This window comes from Balaenoptera ricei, chromosome 10 (assembly GCF_028023285.1).
Source record: "Balaenoptera ricei isolate mBalRic1 chromosome 10, mBalRic1.hap2, whole genome shotgun sequence".
Taxonomy (NCBI): domain Eukaryota; kingdom Metazoa; phylum Chordata; class Mammalia; order Artiodactyla; family Balaenopteridae; genus Balaenoptera; species Balaenoptera ricei.
Genome location: NC_082648.1, coordinates 53,497,756 through 53,512,926, shown reverse-complemented (window position 1 = coordinate 53,512,926; position 15,171 = coordinate 53,497,756). Strand labels below are relative to the sequence as shown.

The window sequence follows — 15,171 nt, the reverse complement described above, 5'->3', positions numbered from 1 at the left end:
AAAAGCCTTTTCTTACCCCCAACGAAAACCAAGTCTCTTTTCAACTTAAAAGAGAAAGGAGAAAAGAGAAGAATGAAGGAAAAAGAGGAAGAAAAAGAAAGAAGTTCAACCCCAACTATCCACTTGAATTACAGCTCTGAAAAATACATACAAAATTTTCATTACTTCCAGACTTAGTTCACTCCTCAAATTTCTAAGTGTGGCTTCTTTGGGGAGTAAATGTCAAGATTTCAAAAGTACCAGTGCATGTTTCCACACCCAGTTCAGCCAGGCAAATTTGGTGGGTCTGGTCCCAGTAAGACACCCCTTATTTCACTGTTGTTTCCTAATAATTTGGGGAGAAGCATGCATGCGGCTTAGTAATCAACCCAGGGGCCTCCCTGGGTGTCTTCTGGACTTTGAGAACTTAGGAGATTTCTGTGATGAGCTCTGATGGAAAATTTCCTTCTCTGACCTCTACCAGTACCTTCCAGTCTGTGAGGTCATGTAACTGGCATGATTTTGTTACTTGTGATATGCAGCTTTTTCTACACTGTAGGCTTTTTAACCATCCAGAATTTTAAAAGAAACAAGAAACAGCAATAAAATTCTTATTCAAGGTCTCCTGAGACAGCAAGACCTGTCACAGTCATTTTTTTTTCTAAACTGGAAGCTAAAATGACACTGGATATGTTAAGATTCAAGATACTTGGTTAAAAGGCCTAAAGTAATTCTATGGAGCTTATGAATTATTAATGACAATACGAAGAGCCAGCTTCTACACAAAGAGTTGAATTATAACCCAAGTGCCCAAATGCATTTAATGAGGAAAATACATAAGAAACCAATAAAACATCTCATGAAAACAAAATAGTGTTGTTCTGATGGATGAAAAACTCTGAATGGATATATTAAATTATGGATTAAAGCTGGGGAAGGAAAGACTGTTAGAAGTTGAAGGCTGTATTTTTTTTTTTAATATCCTAAGAGCTGCCAAGATAGATTCCACTAGGCATTAGTCTGTATCACCACAGTAAGGCTAATTTCCTTAGGCAAAAGTGTTACAAATAGTATAAAAAAATGAAGATGAAATCTAGGTACTGAGGCCTGTGACAAATACTTTTTCTTGTCCCAAAGGCTGAGAGATTGGTTCAAGTATACTTGGTGGGTATAATGTCAGGATGTCAGGTATAACTGGATCATAGCTGTTCAGGGAGACAACTTTTTTTTTTTTTTTGAAATAAACTCCATGACATGAGAAGCCCTAGCGGGGTAGAAGTTTGGACTTAGATGGGATTACCATAATGGAAAACAAGTCCTACATACATGCTTCCAGAACAGTAACAGCCAATGTCATTTGCAGGGCAGCCCAGGAAGTGGCTGGAGGGCAGCCCCAAGCCTGTATGTTACTCCCGAATTAAGTGGTTGTCATGAGAATGGAGAGGGAAGAACTCCTGCAGAAGTATTCTGTCTTAACTTCATCACTCCTGCCTCTGTCTGAGAAACTTCCATGATCTTTTCTTGTGGGTCCTGTTTCTGGCTTTTAATAAGTTTGGCTTTGACCATTCCAGAACAGTGGATATTGTGTAAAGACTCAGTCTACCCCTTCTTTTCAGTCTTTCTGAAAAATAGTGCAACCCAAGCAAACTGAACAGCAAAATACAGCTTTCACATGACCATGGGTAGCTTTCAAAGACCAGAAATAGACACTCTCAGAGCTTTTACAGTAGATGTCAAGGAAGAAAGTTGATTTCTTCTGTGTAAGTACCTTTGTCCTTCACTAATTTCTTCTCTAGCCATTCAGTACCTCAGGCAAGATAACACAAACACATTTTGTGAAACAGAGGCGTCTTGTGGAATTGAACTGTATGTCTAAACTACAGGCAACTTTTACACACCTGCTTTCACCTCTGGGTTCCTGATGATCCACAGCTGACAATTTAAATTTTGCTGCTACTTTAACTGCAGCTGAGCATTTAGCAAAACTTGTTTTGAGTTTTCTCTTTAGCATGGAAAAGGTCAAAATGGTACGTCTGTGTGATACGAATGGATACAAAGTAGGAAACAGGAGAAGGAAAACAGAGGTTGCATATGCCTGAGCCAATGAGTAGGCTGAATAATCTTTTGTTGCCTAATACAGCTCCCACCCACAGGGGCAATCATTTCCTTCAGAGGAGCTGCTACTGGACTCATTTCTTCCCAGACCAAATCTCTGTAACTACCCTGAATCAAATCACAAGAGAGGAGAGAGAACAATAAACCAAGCCTCAATTAATACAGGTCAGGTGATACATGCTATGGAGAAAAAAGTCAGAGGAACAGGGAGAGCTAGGGGGAAGGGCATTGCTCTTTTATATAGGGCAGCCGGGTGCCACATGAATGAAAAGGAGGAGTCTTGTAAAGCTCTGGAAGAAAGAGTGCTCTAGACAAAAACGAGAAAGGCCGCAGGCAAGAAAAGGCTTAGTGGGTCTGGGTAAGAGAAAGGCCTGTGTACCTGAAGCATGGTGACTAAGGGGAAAGTTGCAGGAGGTGACACCGAGTGGCAGGTGGGTGCCAGTTCACATAGCGTCTTGGTGAATAGTTCGGATTTTATTCTAATGGAGACTTTTAAATAGGGATTACAGGTCTGATTTATCTTTTTTAATACTTTGGTTGCTTGGGAAGAGAATGAATTATTGATTGGAAGGTCTTAGTGCTAAGTTGGACATCTCAGGAAGCTATTGCTTCCTAAGTGCAGGCAAGAGATGAAGAGGCTTTGTCTCAGAGACTGAGAGTGCAAGTAGTGAGAAACACCAAGGTTTGGGATATTTTGGATGTAGAGATGATAGGATATGCTGATGCGTTTATATGTGGGGAATGAGAGAACTGGGTTTTTCGCTTGGGTAACTGGGTGGAAAGTGGTACTGTTTTCTGAGATGTAAACAATGGATAAGAAAAAGTTGTTACGTGTGTGAAGGATGATGGTGACAGTAGGGGCAAATGTTCAAGGTGTCTACAGACATCTGGTTAGAGACGTCCAGGAGGCAGTGGATATGCAAATCTGAAGCCCAGGAATATGATCAAGGCTGGTGAAAAAAAATCTAGGAACCATCAGATAGTATTGAAGGCAAGGGACCAAGAGAAAAAAAAACAAAGGATCATGCCTTAGGCAACTTTCAACATTCAAAGGTACAGCCAAGATGGAAAAGCAGAAAAGTGAGCGCTGGAGCCTGAGAAAGTGCAGCCTATACAGCAGGTGGGAACCAGGTGGATGCAGTTTCTTTAACAAAGGCCCACAGCATCTCCATTGGAAGGAATGTTTAAAGCCATCCACTTCCGTCATCCAACTCATTTCAGTTTTCAAATACCCTTTCTTCCATGAAGGGATAAAAACACGCATACATCAGTTTACATGATAACTACACTGTCCTAACCCATCTAACGTGATCTCTTTATACTCTTCCTAATAAGAGTTCAGGCCTAATGGAGACAACAATATTAAAATTTGGCAGGTTTTCATGGATAAGTTTTAATACTATTATGTAGTAGGGGAAAAGTTAAACTAATTAAGAAAAATCTGAACTCTAAGTAAAATGCTTTTTAATTAAAAATATGTCCCTAGGGCTTCCCTGGTGGCGCCGTGGCTGAGAATCTGCCTGCCAATGCAGGGGACACGGGTTCGAGCCCTGGTCTGGGAAGATCCCACATGCCGCGGAGCAACTAAGCCCGTGCGCCACAACTACTGAGCCTGCGCGTCTGGAGCCTGTGCTCCGCAACAAGGGAGGCTGCGACAGTGAGAGGCCCGCGCACCGCGATGAAGAGTGGCCTCCCGCTTGCCGCAACTAGTGAAAGCCCTCGCATAGAAACGAAGACCCAACACAGCCAAAAATAAATAAATAAATAAATAAAGTAAAAATATGTCCCTAGAGACAAAAGGATAGCTGATTATTTAGAAATGATGAAATAAACATGGCATGCAGTATATGATGTAACCTAACTTCAATCCTATTCTGTAGAAATGGCTAATAAAACACATGACAGAAATCTCTACCAAGAAAATTAGCTGGAATAGGGGATTTTCTATGGCAATATTCCATAATAGTAACAAAGATTTATCCTTCAAGCTTCAAAGTGACCTGCAAACTTTTACAGGGAGTAATTGGAGACGGTGAAACTGTACTGTAAGGATGACAAATACTTTATTATCATAGGGCAGGTGCTCAGGGACAAAGCACTAATAGAATCTTACTGTTGAGGATTTTGTTTCTCTGACTACCTTTTGAGGGTGGGTAGGTGTGGAACTGGACTGAAAAAGGTTATATTACCAGTTCTGCAATCTTAAAACCAGTTGGTTTAAGAATTTCAGATACACAGAGTAGTGAATATGATTATAGATCAGAGATTCCTAGCATTAAGACTTGTACTCTCCCCAACTCTTTTCTCTTAGCAAATCATAATCACTTGAAAATTTCAGCATTCAATCACAAATATATTTGTTGCTTGTATGATTTTTCTTCTTGTTGTAATACATCCTAATTTTTACAGAATAACAGTTATGGTCTCTTCTGCACTTAATGTTGGGAATATTTAATGATAACAGATACAAAATCTATTATTTACAAAACTACAATCTATTTTACCCTATAATTATGCCTTTATTCTCCCAAACCAATTAAATTTCCTTTGGCCAATACTTGCAATTCATATTAATTTTTTAGAATGACATAATAAAAACCTCACTGTGAAATTAACTTTCTTCACTTCCCACCTGATTCCAAAGTAAGAGACTGTTACTCTACAAACTAAAATTTACTTAGAACTTTCTTCAGAGACAGAGGAAAAGCCATCTCAACAATCTTCTGCTTAAGTGACACTCTGGATTAACTAATACTCAGTTCATTTTATAAAGCAGAAGTTGCCCAACTATGCGGCCTGTGAACAAAATCCAACCCATGGCCTGATATGATAAATGAAGTTTGACTGCCACATAACCATATCCATTTGCTTACTTACTATGGCTACTTCTGCACTAGAGTTGAGTAGGTACAGAGACTATAAGGCTCACAAAGCCTAAAATATTTACTACCTGGCCTTTTACAGAGAAAGTTTGTCAACTCCTGCTCTAAAGCATAGTGACCAATGCCAATGCACTGTGAATATACACAGTTAATAGGCCCTCTCTAACACTCCTGTACATTTCTGCTCAAACAATTAGTCTGTATGCTTTCAAGAGTTGATTGTACAGGGACTTGCCTGGTGGCTCAGTGGTTAAGAATCCGCCTGCCGGGCTTCCCTGGTGGCGCAGTGGTTGAGAATCCGCCTGCCAATGCAGGGGACACGGGTTCGAGCCCTGGTCTGGGAAGATCCCACATGCCGTGGAGCAGCTGGGCCCGTGAGCCACAATTACTGAGCCTGCGTGTCTGGAGCCTGTGCTCCGCAGCAAGAGAGGCCGCGATAGTGAGAGGCCCACGCACCGCGATGAAGAGTGGCCCCCGCTTGCCGCAACTAGAGAAAGCCCTTGCACAAAAACGAAGACCCAACACAGCCATAAAAAAAATAAATTAATTAATTAAAAAAAAAAAAAGAAAAACGCAATTTGAAAAAAAAAAAATTGCTTTAAGAATCCGCCTGCCAATGCAGGAGACACGGGTTTGAGACCTGGTCTGGGAAGATTCCCCCATGCTGTGGAGCAAAGAAGCCCATGCACCACAACTACTGAGCCCATGTGCCACAACTACTGAAACCCATGCGCCTAGAGCCCGTGCTCTGCAACAAGAGAAGCCTCCGCAATGAGAAGCCCACGCACTGCAACAGAGTAGCCCCCGCTTGCCGCAACTAGAAAAAGCTCACACGCAGCAACGAAGACCCAACACAGCCAAAAATAAATAAAATAAATTTACATATATAAAGAGCCGATTGTATAATATCTGTGCCATTTATATTTATTATAATTTAATTAAATATTAAATAAACTGATAAAATAATTGAGAAAGGAGCTGTTGGAAGATTTAAGAGTAAACAAAATTGTTATCAAATTAGGCACAATTGCCAACTGTGTAAGACTGCGAAAACATTGTATATATCTAAAATATTTTTTCTTGTGTGTTAAAAAAACCTTAAAAGTAGAAATCATAGATAATACACAGTGGGTGTGGTTGTACACAGGAAGACTGACTATTCAAAATTCTGTACAAAAAGATAAATAATAATTTAAAGATTAGCAAGTTCAAGTACATTGGTATACTTTAGATTAAAATATTTAAGGCATGGTTTTAATCATTTTTTATAACTCTCTGCTTTTTCCATTTCAAATATAAAACATGCCAAACTTACAGATAGGAGCAAAATATATACAGTCGGCCCTCTATATCCACAGGTTCCACATCCATGGATATGAAGGACTGACTGACTTTAAGGGACTTAAGCATCCTTGGATTTTGAAGGATGCTTCTGGAACCAATTACCTGCGGATACGAGGGACAACTGCATACTTTTAAATAAATAAAATATTACAGGTATTTCATAAGTCCTCTAACCCTGCCAATTGCAACCCCTTCCCTTCTCCCTAAAGATAACTCAGTATCTGGAGTATCCAAACTAACATTGATAGGTAAAGGTGAAGTTTATCTAAAACAGATAAAATTGGACTTATTAAATAAAAAAAAATAATTAGATCACCTCCAAATCTATAGGAAAGACTTGAACTAATCTATCAAATTGCTGAAGTATTAGTTTTTAGACCTGTAGTCATTAACAAAAGAAGATTCCATTAAATAGGGTGTCAGTGATATATATGTAAATTTATACTCTGAAGTGCCTTAAAATATTTTCTTAAATTATCATTCCTGTTTAATTTACATTATTAATTTGTACTCTAAGAAGGCATTTTGCTGACCAAAAGTAAATTATCGCCCAGATGTTGCTGAGTTCCAAATTAGTAGATTTTCAATTTAATAAAATCCAAATTCAAGAGGTTTTAGAATATCCATAGTTTGTTGCAAGGGAAAAACCTTAACTATATATGATGAAGGAATCAGAGCTATAGCACCATAAGCTAGTGATCAATTTCAGTAACACTATCAGTGGGCCAAACATACGTTGTTACATACATACATAAGACACAGCAGTACCACCCATGGTGTATTCCACTGCAATGTGCTTAACTTGAATCCATAAAGCCTTTATATAGTGTTTGCTTTGTAGGAAATATAAGGGATAAAGAAATGGGCTAAATAACAACACAACAAATTATCAGACAAATTGAGAAGCTGAGATTTTCTCAGGAACTCCTGTCTCCTCAACAACTGTCTCTTTAACAAGGGACTTGGCTGGATAAAAAAAGACTAAAGGGACACATCACACAGATGCAACCGTGTGATCCTAAATTGGATCTAGTCTAGACATACCAGCTGAGAAACATTTTGCGGGGGGGGGGGGGGGGTCACAAATGGGAATGTAGCGGTTATTAGACGAGATAAAATTTTTCTTAAACGGAAGGATAGGAGATCAACGACTGAAAAAAGGTAGTTAAAAAGCTATATGTAAAATGTGATTTCATACTCTCTGGTCTAAAAATATGTGTGTGGACACAGAAAAAGTTTACATTTTAACAGTGACGATCTCAGGTGGTAAGAATGTGATCATTTTATTTTTGTTTGTAGTATTTTCTAGATTTCTACAATGTAAATGTACTGCTTCTATAAGACTAGTTTTAAAACAAATTCTATGGAAAATTTATATGACTTTTTTATATCAATAGATCCATTCATCATCATCTTTGATAGAAAAATTTTAAGAAAAGAGACAGATACTGACTTGAGTAGAAGCCGAGAGAAACTGGAGGTTTGTATAAAAAAGGTCTCAACTTGAATTCTTTGACTATTTATAATGCTTTGATTTAATCAAGATACATTTAGTATCTTCCATGTCATTTCACATATAAAATGTTTTTGATGTTGTCTTAAGACAGCATTAAAAATGTCTTAACTTTTTCTCACTAGAGGTATAATAATTATTATACCTTCTAATAATTATTAGCTCAGTATAAAAGGTATTTTGCTAAATAGGCTCACACAGGAGCATAAAGGATTCTAGGTGCCTTTGCATAATAGTTTCTTTTTCATCATGAAGGGTCAAGCTTAATGACCCTTTTTAGGATCACCACTGTATATGTAAATTGGATTCCTACAAAATAAGCAGCCATTTTAGAATGTACATATTCACATTCTGATTGCCTTAAAGGTGGGTCAACGAACTGAAGTATGCTAAAAGAGTACTCAATTTCTTTTGAATATGACAACATACCAATTTCATAACATTTCTTTTAAAATTCATATATAAGTTGTATCATTTGAGAATTGTTTACATTTTAATTTATTTATTTTTGGCTGCATTGGGTCTTCCTTGCTGTGGGCGGACTTTCTCTAGTTGCTGCGAGCGGGGGCTACTCTTTCATTGCGGTGCGCAGGCTTCTCATCGCAGTGGCTTCTCTTGCTGCAGAGCACGGGCCCTAGGCGCACGGGCTTCAGTAGTTGTGGCACATGGGCTCAGTAGTTGTGGTTCACGGGCTCTAGAGCGCAGGCTCAGTAGTTGTGGCCCATGGGCTTAGTTGCTCAACAGCATGTGGGATCTTCCCGGACCAGGGCTGGAACCCGTGTCTCCTGCGTTGGCAGGCGGATTCATAACCACTGCGCCACCAGGAAAATCCAACAATTTTAGTCCGTTTCTACTTCTGGAAGCTTGCTGGCCGGCGCGGGGCTTGCCCTGGGGCGCTCTCCTAAAGGAGGAGGTCCTGGCGGTGAAGAAGTCGTCCTCGGCGTCCTCCTCCAGGCTGCTGTAGCCGCTACTCACGCTGCTGGTCCCACTGCGCGCGGGCCGCCTCCCCGGGGCGCTGGCGGCCAGGCAGGGGGTGCCGAGCCCGCCCGCCCCGCGAGGTTCCCGGCGCGCGGCTCCGAGCCGCCGGCGGGCCGTCCTGCTGCAGCTGAGGCCGCCGCTCAATCTACATTTTAAATTTAAGGCTGATCTTTAAAAAATCCAGCTTTCTAAAAAAAAATTGAAAATACTTGGCATATTTAACTATTTATTTATATCAGAATTATTTCGATCTGGAGGTTAAAATGTCTGAGTTTGAAACCGAACACATAACAGTTGTGTAACGTTTGGCAAGTTACCCAGTGTAGCTAAGCCTCCGTCAGTTCTTTTACTCTATAAAATAGAGAAGATAGTATTTACCTCACAAGGTTATGATGATTAGATGAAATTATGCTTAGAAACCTAGGTGCCCGTCACATAGTAAGAGTTCAGTAAATATCCACAACCAGGATGGTGACTCATATAATCCCGACATGCTCTTCTTGTCCTACATATACTAACGGTATCAAGGATGCTACCGTACATCTCCACACAGGTGCCCCATAGGTATCTCAGTCTTAATACATGTAACAGAACTACTGCTCCTCTCCAGGGTCCCTATCTCAGTAAAGTGTACATCATTAACCCAGTTATTCAAGACCTGAGCCTAGGAGTCACTTTTATCCTTTTTTATTTTTTTTAAACCCACCACCCCAATTTTCTTTTAGCTTTATTTTCAATATATTTTGAATCCGACCACTTCTCACAGGTCTGTTGCTACCACGCCAGTCCAAGCCACCATCATCTCCGGCCTGGACAATTGCAAAAGACTCTAGATATAGCTGGCTTTTTTCACACTTCTCCGCCTCACCCACCTCAGTCTATTTTCCACCCCGATGCCAGAGTAAGTCTTTAAAATGGAAATCAGGTGATGTCACTTCCTTGCTTCAAACCCTTCACTGGCTTCACACCAAACTCAGAGCCAAAGCTAACCCCTTTTCCCTGCCCAAAGGCCCCTAAGTGATGGGTCTTCTGCCCCTCCTTCTCGCCCAGAACCTTTTCCTCGCTCACTCCTCTCCAGCCATACTGGCCTCCTTTGCTATTCTCGAGCATCATGAACTTGCCAAACACACCTCCACCTCTGTACCTGGAGCCTTGCCAGTGCTTCTATATGAGGGACATCTTGCTATCCTGGAGCATCTTGAACTTGCCAAACTCACCTCCGCCTCTATACCTGGAGCCATGCCAGTCCTTCTATATGAGGGATTCCTTCCCCATTAGCGATATAGCTCTGCAGCTCACTTCGCTGCTCAAACATCAGGCTTTTCTGACATGCCATCAACAGAAGCACCCCCAGAGCTCTGTTTTATTTTTCTTCATGGCACTGTTACTACTACAACAGTAAGTTACTACTTATATACATATTAAATATAAATATTTAATATATAAGCATAAAATATATTATATATATATTACATACATATATTATATATGTGCAAACGTTTTTATGGCTTGTCTCCCCAACTAGTACATAAACTCCATGGAGGTGAGGACTCTTTTGTTCATTGCTGGATCCCCATTATCAAGAATAGTACTTGGTACCTTGTAGGTATTAAAGAAGTACTTTTCAAGATACAGAGACTTATCTATCCTCTTGTTAAACTGGCTTGGGTTTAGCGAAGTACTCCAATCACTACTAAAATAAGCCCTAAACAAAAAAGGCAAGCAGAGCTGTTACAAGAATTAGTTCTTCTATATTCCATTCATTTTGCAGAATCCTTACAGATCTAAGTTTGAAAACAGGGCTCATAAAATTTTTAACTTTTATTCAGGAAAACTAGCAGCAATCTAGCAGAAAAAAATCCTTTTATTTCATCAGAGTGCTGGAAGAAAAAAAAATTTTTTTTAAAGCTTCCGTATTTAAAACAATTAAGTGATTACTTACTTGGTTGAAATACTTGTAACAAAGGAAAAGAGAAAAAAGTTTTCCCTGGATTTATTTATTACCAAATGGTTCTGTATAAAGAAATTTTGATATTATATGAGATAAAATTGTTTTTAGACTTATAAAAGGAAAAAGTCACATCAGAGTGTTAATGAACTAAACATGAACTAAAAAATCTTTTGTAACAATTCTTAGCAATTCTTTTGTAAAAGTCCCAAACTGTGGCTCTAAAATAATAGCTAAATATCTGAGACTTAATGCACCATAAAAATAGTTGTTTTAACCTACTATATGACTACATTATGACAGACACTATGAGCCATAGAAAATAATCTTATATTATCATCTAACTGTTGGATTCAATCACTGCAAAGCAGTATACAAGTAAAATTCCAGCAGATAACTCTCTGAACTTCTATCACTTTATCTGTGCTTTCCTTATGACACATCACTTTTTATCTTCTACTTGCAGATCTTGGCGTTTTTGGACACAGGATTTTTGTCTGTTTTATTTTTGCCATCTCCTACGGTATTAGCACAATGACTGGGGTACTCAGTGGATGGTTTCTGAATGAAAGAATGAGTGACGCTGAGGGTCAAAGTCGGGGAATAATGGCAGTAAACACTGCACAAATATAATAGTAGACATATACTTGGAGAGTTCTAAATGAGCCCAATTAGTGCTTTTTTATATCATATCCTATAAAAGTAAAGAGAGTTAGATAATAAAAGTGGTTTCTGTGTATCCTATTTTGCTTCACAGTATTTATCACAACTGTCATAAAGCAATCATTTGTGTAGTCATTTGCTTAACTTTTTTTTTTTTCCACTTTAAATTCCAGGGGGGTAAGAACTGTTTATCTATGGCTTCTCAGAGCCTCAGCATCTCACAATAGTAGGAGTTCAATAAATATATTTTGAATCAATGAACACAGTTAGGGCTGTGCCACTGCATCATTTGAAAATGCCTGGACCCCCTTCCTAGCTGAGTCTTCCAGATACTCACAGCTTCACAGAACTTCATAATTCGTTTTTCAGTGGTTTTAGGATGCACAGTGTTTCACATGCATCTTAGAATTTATTGTGTCTTAGTATTCTGTGTAGTTTAATTGGCAGCATTTTTTTTCCTGAGAATTACATAAAACAACATTGTTTTAATAAATGATGGTGTTTTAGAATCACGGAAATGAGATTACTGCTAATTCCATCTTGGTATGGAAAGTATAAAAACTTCAAGTACTTACATCAATTAAATCTGAAAGATCATGAATATAATACTTGAAAACTGAGGCATTGGTTGCTTCAAGGGTTAGGAGATATTCATTCCGTGCCTTAATCGACTTTAGCTTGTTTTCCGAATACTTTGCTTGTCTCTGGAAATGAAGATCCAGACATTGGGAAAAACAATAAAGTCATTTTAAAACAAGACAGGGAAACATACATGAATTTCTATTCATCTAAACAATTTATTCAACATATACAAATGACCTTCGAAGTCCTTTGAGAAAAGTACATTTCGAATCTGAATTAAATAAACGAAAATTACCCAGCGATGAGGAATAACAACAACGTATATGGGCGCCAGGCCCATTTGCAATGAAATCTCTTTGTTAATATTCAAAGTTCTCTCCATTGTGTATTGGATACTTGGCATTCACCACTAAATGAGGTCCAGCTGTTATTACATGATTTTTATGTTTCTAACACATTTTTTCATTCCCGCGGGAGGAAATGCATGTCATTTCACAGTAATTTACAATGTGTGTCTATCAGCTGTTGCATCAGTGTTCCTAGGTTTGTCACCTCCAGTGAGGACAGAAAGGCTCTGCAATCTACTTTTACTTACTTTTTCCTTCATTTTTTCAATTTTCTTCACAGAGCTTCGCCGCTGATGTCTCTCTTCCAGTCTAATATGAAAGACTGGGTCACTGGATCTGCCAATTTGCTTCTCTTCTTGTTTCTCAGCCTCTTTCAGCTTGCTCTCTGCACTGATGCTCTCTGCATGATACATATGGTACGTTTTCATCACCTGTGAAAATGTGACCCAAATTGTTAAAAAGATGTCTGTCTGTAACTTAGAAAGTGAATGGAAACCATTATATGACATATATGTTAAAGATATCACCTTCCAACTGGCAGAGGGAGAGCCAGATTGTTAGTAAAATAAAGTATATACTATTCCTTCTACATAAAGCAAACAGAAATATGCAAATTCACCTGCCAGGAAGAGGCACTTAGGGACAGGCTGTGATGAAAAAAATGATTTACAGAGTCTTGTGTGTGCTTTCAGTGTACTTAAAAAGTTCCCTCAAACTTAAAAGTGTTTCTCTAAAATCTCCTCTGCATTATTTTTTTTTTTTTAAACTTTTTTTTTTTTTAAAGAAATTCACGTATTTATTTATTTATGACTGTGTTGGGTCTTCGTTTCTGTGCGAGGGCTTTCTCTAGTTGCGGCAAGTGGGGACCACTCTTCATCGCGGTGCGCGGGCCTCTCACTATCGCGGCCTCTCTTGTTGCGGAGCACAAGCTCCAGACGCGCAGGCTCAGTAGCTGTGGCTCACGGGCCCAGCTGCTCCGTGGCATGTGGGATCTTCCCAGACCAGGGCTCGAACCCGTGTCCCCTGCATTGGCAGGCAGATTCTCAACCACTGCGCCACCAGGGAAGCCCTCCTCTGCATTATTAATTTGCAGAATAAACCCTTATGCATGGATAAATTTTAGCCCAACCTTGGAATTATAAAAAACTCCAAATAAATATATAGCCCTTACTAAAGGGACTTTATTGCTTAAAATGTACTTGTCAAAATACAAAATGTAAATATAAGGTTCATATATAGTTGTAGTTAAAAAAAAAACTTTTTATGAGCACAGAGTAATACTTTATGTTCAATGTAGAAAACACGATACAAAGAAGAAAGTAAAATAAAAAGCAAGTAGAAAATAAAAAGCATAAGATTTTGGTATACAGCTAGCCAGTCTTTCTCCTATGAAAATACACACACACACACACGTTCATTTTAAAACGACACATATTTCTCCTTTTAAAAAGTCTGGATCATACTATATTTACAATTTTTAATCTCCTATGTCCTTTTCCATTTAAAAATATCAACATTTTCCTATACCACAAAGCAGTCTTCAAAAACATAATTTTAAGGGCCGTATAATATTTTTTTATATGACTGTGCCATGACTTACTTAACTAATTCCCTACTGTTGAACATTTTAGAATATTTCAACTTCCTGCTTTTTATAAATAAAGCTGTGCTGAAAACCCTTCATATATAGAGTATCTTGTTTCTTCTCTTAGAAATGATACAGATAATTTGCATTTTGATAGATTTAGGAATATATAAGAGATGAAATTTTGTAATGTATCCTTTCCATATATATTGTAAATATATAATCAATCCTCAATTAAATACTCTTTAGTTTAAAAAAAATTTAAAGGTGTGATGACTCCAATGCCAACTGATGTCTCAAGGTTTCCTTGAGGTACCAGAACTCAGCACCCAAGTAATCAGTGCTGGCACAGTCTCAAAAATTATGTCAAATTCTCCTCCACATAAAGTGGATTTTATTTCATCTGTAAATAACTGTTATTCAGAACCAATTTTATAACTAAGGAATAGTTGTGTTAAAGAGATTGATGTAATGTTTTTAAGTAAGGAACTTAATTTTTCTCATTTCAAAAGATGAGTTTTAAAATAGTTTGAAGATTGGAAGCATCACTGGAATAAATATATTTATTTAGGCTGAACCAAATTGCTGTTTTTTGTAGGTTATATGAAAAAGGTAGAAAATCAGCACTTTTGGTTCAACTTAATACACACTCTTAAGATGACTATTTTGAATAGTAAAACACAGAGTTAATGAAGAGCTTTACTTGTTTTCATAAAATCTGATGATGTCTTTCCTTAAAATCAATAAGCTAGCTAATTACATCAAAGGCACTGCTGAACGAGAACAAAGTGAGGGCCAAACTACAAAGTCATGGCAGCTTTCTGTGAGCTGTGTGTAACTGCAAAGTTGTCTCTTTTTAGTAATTATCAAATCTGTCTGGGGGTGTGGTTTGGTTGGCTACTCCAGTTTGAAAGAAAAATAAGACAGCATTAGGAAGCAGCTGGGGAATGAAATGGGAGTCCCCGTGCAGCTGGGCAAACAGTGAGGTCAACGAATCTACTACACACCTGGCATTTCTAGGCTTGGCTCTGTTTATATTCCCCGCCTGAAGCAAACCCACAGGCCCTTTGGGTCCTGGTTCCAGTTACATCTTTAAATGAGAGGGTGAAAAAAACCCAATCACACACACACACACACACACACACGCTCGGCTGTCTTCTTGCTAGTTGATAGGAAGGAATAAATGAGAACATATGACTCCCATCATAGTTAGATGAAAAGGCATCCCAGACAGA

The 15,171-nt window shown here is 38.5% G+C and overlaps 1 protein-coding gene across 2 annotated transcripts in view; it reads right to left on the bottom strand.

Moving 5' to 3' along the window:
• SRGAP1 (SLIT-ROBO Rho GTPase activating protein 1) overlaps positions 1-15,171 on the bottom strand; it is a 274,898-nt gene that overhangs the window by 83,344 nt on the left and 176,383 nt on the right. For both annotated transcript variants that reach the window (XM_059936404.1, XM_059936403.1), the window contains exons 5-6: positions 12,600-12,782; positions 11,998-12,126 (exon numbers count right to left, since the gene is read on the bottom strand). In XM_059936404.1, the coding sequence (XP_059792387.1) occupies positions 11,998-12,126; positions 12,600-12,782 (312 nt within the window). The remainder of the gene's footprint in view (positions 1-11,997; positions 12,127-12,599; positions 12,783-15,171) is intronic.